The sequence below is a fragment of the Nuphar pumila genome, chromosome 4 (assembly GCF_984573655.1).
Source record: "Nuphar pumila chromosome 4, dmNupPumi1.hap1.1, whole genome shotgun sequence".
NCBI lineage: Eukaryota > Viridiplantae > Streptophyta > Magnoliopsida > Nymphaeales > Nymphaeaceae > Nuphar > Nuphar pumila.
The window spans coordinates 31,001,132-31,009,563 of NC_143252.1; the positions used below are offsets into that span (position 1 = coordinate 31,001,132).

General features: G+C 41.7%; 1 protein-coding gene across 1 annotated transcript; it reads right to left on the reverse strand.

The window, feature by feature from the left end:
- Positions 1–3,692: 3,692 nt before the first annotated feature.
- LOC149839827 (cation/H(+) antiporter 15-like) lies at positions 3,693–8,121 on the reverse strand. The gene is made up of 3 exons (XM_090004935.1): positions 7,749–8,121; positions 6,672–7,168; positions 3,693–5,681 (listed from the first exon to the last, which is right to left on the reverse strand). The coding sequence occupies exons 1-3, from the start codon at positions 8,119–8,121 to the stop codon at positions 4,335–4,337; spliced, it is 2,217 nt and encodes a 738-aa protein (XP_089861061.1). The 3' UTR covers positions 3,693–4,334.
- Between the last annotated feature and the right edge of the window lie 311 nt (positions 8,122–8,432).

An 8,432-nucleotide genomic window follows, 5' to 3' on the forward strand; every position in this document is an offset into this window, starting at 1 on the left:
TTCACCTCATCGAAGATGGCTTCACCCTCAAATTCACATGTGTTATGTGGGATCCTCATCTACGAACATGGCAATGAAATGGCATCCAAATGCCATGTATCCCATTTCACCACACGCATGACACTTTGTAATATCCCTAGAACCTACATTTCTAAACAAGGTGTAGGGGTGACTTGGGGCCTTGCCCTGGATAGTCCTTTAGGCAGGTCAACTAGGTGGGACATACAACATAAGGATCTTAACCGTAGGGGCTGCCCTACTAGAAGACCTTTTTTGGAGATTCTTCCCACTCTTGGCACGTTGGCGTGCCTCCAAAATTTTCAATCAAAGCGTAAACACATCCAAGTATTTTTGAAGCTCCTAGTGTTGCTCTCGAATGGCAAGCGTAAACATCCTTGTTATGTTTCATGTGTGAACTACGTCAACAAGCCAGATTGTGTCGAGTTGGAGAACTCAGCGACACCTAACAAGGACACGGGTCACAGAAACATCCATGACCGCCAACATTCATAAAAGCAAACACAACACTAAACTAAGCCCAAAACTAAACGAACGAAAGTTTAATGAGGAAGTGTTGCACGACCTGTCCTTGGCAGTTAATTTTCTAAATGGACGCAACCTATCCTACGAAATTATATGCTAATGCAACAAAAATCAACGTAATAAACACGGATACATTAACGACGATACAAATGCACACACGTGTAACCTGGGCAAAACAAAAAATGACTGAATTTTAGGGCAAACACATGCAAATATGATATAAAACTAATGCAGCAAAAAAAAATCAAATTCATTAGACATATGTACATTCATTGAGGCGTTTCACCGAACACTTGGTGAGCACCTCTAAAACAAAATTTTGGCAGCATTTTTCTTAAAATTTCTAACACAAAAATTCGTGAAACACAATATAAACCACCTGTCCTAACAATACCTTCTAATTAGATTCAATATGAATAAATTCAAATCAAATTTCAACAAAATAAAAATCAAATTCTACGAATAAATCCAAATCATATTTCAATGCTCAAACAATTTCGACGATTCCAATAGGCAACAGGCCAATCAAGAAGACATAAATTCACAAACTAATTCAGCGTTAACCAATGAGTAACAAGTGAGAAAATAGGCATCAATGCATGGTCATCAAGTTGGAATTATGCAGCCAAGAGGAAATCCAAAAATCGAAAGAACTTCCTGGTTAGGGAATTTCGTCAAAGAGTTGGGGTGCAGGTGAGGGGGGCAACGAGTTTGGGGTTTTAACCGTGCAACCAAAAATCCAAAATTGCATACAAATATTTTCCTAACTAAAGATTAAACATCAAATACTCAAAATCGGGAACAAAACATTCAATTAATCAAAACGCAATCAACCACACTGTCAAAACAGAAACAACATGTCGGCTAGAGATGATAAAGATAAAGGGGGTTCGACCGATGGGGATAGGGTGACAGCTCCGACGTCACACACTGACTGATGGTCTTCGCTTCAACAACACACAAATACAACATGAATGGTTGTCCAGCAAGGTGGAGCCGCCCGACTGCTTCTCGATGGAGGCTCCCACACAGGGCAGCGCTAAGGAGGTGAGCCGATAGGGGTGAGAGGCGTCCTCCTCTTCACTCCAACATCTTTTTCTCTCAAAGGATTTCAAATTAGCAAAAAAAAAACATTCCTCCCCTCTTCTCGTTCTTTTATTTTTAAGCAGCAAAAGGGGAAGGAGTGGCAACGTCTCTTCTCCCCTTGAATTTTTAACTCACTGCCCAAGGGGATTATCGGGGGTGGGCATGATCTAATGGGCAGAACAAAGCCCAAAAATAGGCTAATTGGATTTGGATTTGGATTTGGATTTGGATTAACCCAAAAGAGGTTCAGATTGGTTCTAGTTTAAAAAAGAAAATAAATAAAAATAAAATTTTAAAAATTTAAAAAAAAATAAAAAAAAAAAACTACCAGAGAACCCAATACACCCGTCAATAACCTTAACAGGCTATTGAACCTAAATCCTAAGAAAATAAAATTAGAATTACTTAAAAATAAAATAAAATAAATCTAACTATTCAAAAAATTGAGTTCTAAACTCGTCATGCCTGGCTTAAGCTGAGACGCTCATATGTTCCCACTGCTAAATCATTCTATACATTTTTGAAAAAGATTGTAGTTCAAAGTGCATTCCGCACCATCCTGAATACATATGTGAAGTTAGATTCATCAAATAAAGCCCAGATCTATAAGATTTAACTAACAAGCATGGTACTCTGGAGTGTAGAGAATATTTCCCTTATATTATACCGTGAAAATAACTGCATGTATGACAGTTTCATTGAAAAAGATTCAAATTTTTTTTTTAATGTGTGTTTTTTTTTTTAATATTGTGCAAAACATGAGTCTCTAAGTGAAATTTTCTCAACAGTTTTCATGAGTCTGGCCTGAGCATTATATTACTCCAAGTTATTTCCTGGCTGGCTTAGGTCTCCTTTTACCCAAACCTAGAAAGCCCTGGCCAGCCCAGGCTCATGTCCATAGACATGAAACAGGGACTGGGCTATCAACAAATAGAGCAAGCCGGTGTTGACTAAGATATTGGACACTATTAGATCATCCATGGTTGCGCCATGTTGGAACCGGTCCGGGCTCAATATAACCTGGTTTATTACCCTAATCATTCTGCAAACCTAGGTGTTTTGGGGGCTGTATGATGGATTGGATCTAGGAATGCAAACGGTTCGGATTTGGATTGGATGTGTTCAATAGAATATTTGATTAATCAGATGTTGTCTAAATGAATTAGTAAACGGATTCAGATATCAATTGAATTTGGAAATTTCTCAGATTCAGTAGTGAAAAATTCAAACCATATCCGTATCTGATTATAATAAGATACGGTTTTGGCTTACCAAATGCAACTAAATGGAATAAAATTCGGTCGGATATCAGACAAAATCCTATTCATTCATTCACATCCCTACTCAGATATTCATATTTGAATTTGAAATCTGAGGTTAAGAGTTGTATATCAGTAATTTGGGGTGAATATGAGATTCAGTGTTTGTTTACCTTTTATGGTGGGGGATCCACACTATTTTCGATACATGGATTTGAGATCTGAAGTATTCAAATGCACCCCCAGGGACTCCAACGTTCAGGCCATGAAAGTGAAATGTGCTATCTTAGAATCCAGCTGCATGTAAGAACACCTAGCTGGATCCAGATCCACCAAGTTGACCTATCAATTTATTCTGTAAATGTGATATGCTCCAAAGCTCATTATAGTGTGGACTTAGAAGGACCATTTGTCACTCAAATCCATATTCTAGTCCTGTTACTTTTGGGCCATATGATTTAAATCATGTAGGGAACAGCTGAATTGAGTTGGATCTGGGAAGACCTACACCTAGACCTGGACATTCAAAACAACCACCCCTCTACTAGAATGTGGATCTAATACAAGTCCATCCAAAGTGCGAGATATGAACCAGAAAGGAGATGTATGACACATCCAACAAAGCAACTAAGCATGTGACAGTAGAGGGAAAATGTTTTTTATGAAGGAAAACCCTCACTAAGAACCGGGTCACTTAATGGGCCCGCCTCCCTGCAATGTAAAACTCCGGGTTGAGGACACGACCACCCAGCCTTACATGCCCCAATTGTGATAAAGCAACCGCAGCCCCCATGCACAGGCAGGTAATAAGCAAAAGCCATAATATTGCACTTTAAGATCAAGACCATTTCATGGTCCAAAATCCCTCTCCCTTGATCTCTCCAAGTTTTAATGGTTACAAGAAGAGAAATAAATGCACCAAACCTTGGCCACTATACACCAAGTAGGAGCACATTAAAGGCCCAAAATGGTCGCTTCTAGTATAACTGTGTTATAACATGGACTCGATCAGTAGCAATGATGTCTTTGTAGGGACACCCTCTTTGCCTTCACCTTCCCTGTCGGCCTTGCAGGTAACAGTTTCATCCCTCGGAAGCCTCACCCTGTGGATGTTGTTCAAGTCTCTAAAGCATATCCAATCTGCTTCAGACATGATTGTATGCCCTCCTCTCCTAGCCATTCTCAATTTCTAGAGTTGATTGTTTGAGAAATGAGCCGACCCGAAAAATAAGCCACCATCCTGTGCTTGCCATGTTTACAAAATAGAGACTGTTCACGTATCATAAAAAAAATGGACTTTTGTTTGGACAAAATCTACAGGCCACTCCATGTGGTAGCAGTTGACTGTCAATCCTTTACTCAAACTGTGACATGAAATCATGCAATCATTTTCCATCAAGAAATGGCAGCAAACACATGAAACAGGCCTCTCCCCCCAAATTGCCTTCAGAAACCAGCACGCAAGTTCCCATTCCACCCACAGTCATCAAAATGATCTTTATCTTTAGACATTATGTTGCTCATTCTACCATCATTTGGACCAGCAGCCTTCCCTGCACCCTGCACCACATACTTATAGGTCTGATTGGTTTTCCCAACTGAGCTGAACTTACTAGAGTTATCATCATCATCCTCATAATCATCCCTCCATACATGCTGCTGCATCACCAGCACACATGGCACACTGAAGTCCGACGACGCCAACAAGTCACCGATCAGACCCAGTTCGGGGCACTCGCTCCAGCCCTCCAACCCAGATGTCATCGGTGAGCTTGCCGAGACGTGGCGCCTCCCCACTATGAAGAGATCGTGGGCATGGGCCCGGTCCAACTCATGCATCACCTTCACTGTATCAGCTCCAGTACTCACCAACTTCTCCAAGTACACAATTGACTCCATTCCAGCAGCCCTGGCTCTGAACATGTCCATGAAATCGTGGTCCTCCCTCTGCTCAGTATCATCATCTGTCTTGTACCCTAGCTTGTTCCACTGGCTGCTAGCTGGCAGTGGTGATGTGGACCGGACAGGTTTGTCGGGCATGAAACGGACCACAGTTAGGCTGGTCCGCTCATGGTCTGCCATCCGGATAGCGTAAGCAAGAGCCTCCCTATCATCAGCCCCGCCGAAGAACAGCACCACGATGCTCCTAAAAGCATTGGTCCGGGTCCCAACTATGCCCCGGTCAACTAGGATCCCCACTGAGCACGGTGCATTGGCTAGCACATTGAGGTTGACATTCCTAAATGCCACATTGCTCACATCAGTTCCCATGCCGAACACCCTCTGCTTGTGGAAGGGGATGATCAGGAGTGCTGCATGCTCGCGCTCGGCCATCATGCATATGTCTTTGTGCATGGTGGAATATGGAGACAGCTTGGTTCGGAGCTGGAACAGGATCCGTCTGCCCCATTGGTGGTTCTTGAACGTAGCACTGACCCGGTCCACTTCCTTGCTTTCAAGAAACCCGGCGCCCCGCAGTCCCGCACCCATCATGGCTGAATCACGGGTGGTGCTGTGGACTAAGTGCAGGACACATAAGTGGATGGGGGACTTGGAGGTGGCTTGTGTGGCTTCAATTAGGCTCAGTAGGTTGGGAATGATATGGTGGTCATGGAGGCATGCCAGGATATGCAGTTGGAGGTCCGGACTATGGCTCTGGATATCTCTGCAGTTCATGTGATAGAGGGACATAGCGGTCTTGTGGGCCATGCTCATCGCTGGACCAATGATGAAGTTGGTCAAAGTAATGAATGTTAACATGAGACTATAATCTCCTGGAAGTGCTCCATTAAACTGAAAATTCAAATCATAAGACAAAATTAGTGGAACAAACTATGTAAAATCCATTTGGGAAAATTAACTTTCATTATTCAAAAAAGAAAAAAAAAAGATGCTATGCCATGCCAAGAGCTCGACCTTCCTAATTAGGGGAGACTGGTAAAATACTATAATGCCATGCTGTCAAACTACAGGCATTACCTACATACACCAAGCTAGTTGGCATAAACTCTATCATTATTCATTGATCAAGGGCTAAAGATTGAAGATGAGATCTTAATTTCTTTTATCACCGAGGAGTCGTGAAAGACATGCACAGTTCTGAATGAGAGAAAAACACAAATGAGTTCTTTATTTTATGAGTCAGGAGAGATAAAAGTTTTATGCACAGTTTTAAAGGAGGGAAGTAGTGAATAACCCTCTTAATTTTTTGACTCAGACTCTCTCAAATGAGATAAAAGGCTCATGGGATTCAGGATAGTGGGCATGGTTACACTTGGTTTCATGTGAAAATGGATCACCTTGGCAATGAAGAAGAAAACTGAAGGTTCTCTGAATATAAAGGGGGTAGTATCTGCTACCCTCATTGGTAAGGAACTCCTTAGTGAAAAAATAGAATACTTAATTTTATTATTTTCCGTTCTTTTGAAAATCTAACCCTCAAGATTGTGATCTACTTATTGAGTTTAGTAGAAACTGACCTTTGGATCATGTTTTTCTGATGTATATATATGTCAGATTTTACAAGGGTTGAAAACCAACGGCCTAAAATGTACACAAATTTCAAACCTCAAAATACATATTTTTACATTGAAAAACTATGATCCTAAGGTCGATTCCTACTATCTTGACCATGCTGAACACATCCAAGAGGTCAGATTTGGTCAAAACAATTTTCCCCTATGAGTTCCAACTAGGGAGTTCCTTAGCCACCAGAGTAGCAATGCTATCCCATTATAAAGATCAAAAGAACAAAAACAATAGCAATGAGGCAATAGTAATCACCCCTCCTTTTGAGCTCCAATCCAAGAAAAGAATGTCCATGACTCCTCTGCTGCACATCAAGAGACCCATCAAGAAGCTTTCTCGAGGCTGAAAGCCAAGGAAACGCGCTACACCGGCCACGGTGGCCATCTTCCCAGCATAATTGACAAACACAATAAGCAGCAGAGTCCAACCCCTGGGGTCACTAAACATGGTAGCAATGTCCACATTCCCAACCATGAGAAAGAAGAGTGGCATAAGCAGCATTGTGTTGAAATCCTCAAGCTTCTTTATGATAGCTGTTGAAAGGGCACTCTCTGGTATCAATATCCCAGCAATAAGAGGACCCATGGATGGTTCCCCAACAAGAATATCTGAAATGGCACCAGACAATAAACCCCAGCCCAATATCATGCAAACATAGATCTCCTTTATGTCTTCTTCATGCGGCGTTCGCTGGATGATTGCTTCAATTAATGGACGGATGGCGGTGTAGATGAATAGCGCAAAAAGAGAAGCTATATTGAAGCATTGGCAATGGCAAGGGCACTAATGCTAGTTAGTCTAAGCAAGAGAGTGCACATGGAAAATAAGCATGAAGCAAGTGTACACAAGATACAATTAAGTAGTGCTTCAGTGTTCCTTACACATAAGAGTGCACCATAATCACTTACGATGCATTTGAATACCTCAAGTCTCAAATCAGTGTGTTGAATCTGGCATTGCTCACATGTTGAGGTCCGAGGTAAACAAATGCCGAATCTAATATATACCCCAAAATAAAGATCTGATATTCATTTTTAGTTAAGATACATGTATCTCGAACAGATATGTATCTCTAAGGCTATGTTTGAAGGCCTTAGTCCTCATAACCAAGGTACTCTACAATAGTACCCATGATCTAAGATCCTAGGGTATCAAGAATCTTTGATTCCAAATAGACTAGTGAACCAGAGAAAGTCTGGGCCGCTGCTACTTGATTTCAATACTACTAAAACCCGATCTAGTCATGCTTTGTGTTGACAAAATTGGAGATCAGATCCAGTACTCGGCCAAGTACTTAGCAAAGTAAAGCTGAGAATGGAGGAAAATGCCTACCAGAAAGCAGCTGCCAATATGGATAATATGGTCCACTGTTTGTTCGAACTGTAATGGCAATGAGGTTCAAGGGCAGTAACAAGACGATCCTGGTGAAGATCGCAGATGTTAAGGCCACCATGCCGAACTCTGTATCGAGGAGCTTGTTATCGATGATGGCGCTCGCTGTGATAGTGATAGCTGTCTGGAAGAAGTACATGGTGATGAATAAGGGGTTGATTGGAGACTGCAAGTGGGAGGGCACCATTCTGTTGATGATGAAGCAGGTGGGGTATGCTAGCACAACAGGGGCGCCTATGGCTGCCCCTCCAATCAATATTGCCTTCTTGGGCATCCTTTTCATCATGGGCTTGATGTTGATTTGCAGCCCCATCATGAAGAACCAGTAGCAGACCCCAACGTAAACAAGAGTGTTTGAAGTGGTTTGTTTGGTCACTGCAAACAGAAAATTCTGAACCTTCGGTGCAATTCGGCCAAACACAGTTGGGCCCAAGATCAACCCGGTCTGTAAGAGTTAGAATAGTTAGAATTAGTGTTGTACGAAGTGAATCAGATAGGTTGGCTGATTTGCATCAAATCAGCATGATATCAATTCATTCCAAGGGCTGATTCGGGCCCCATTTAAAATCAGGTGATTCAACCTTGAATCTGCTCAATATTGCCTGAATAGAGGTTGAATAGTTT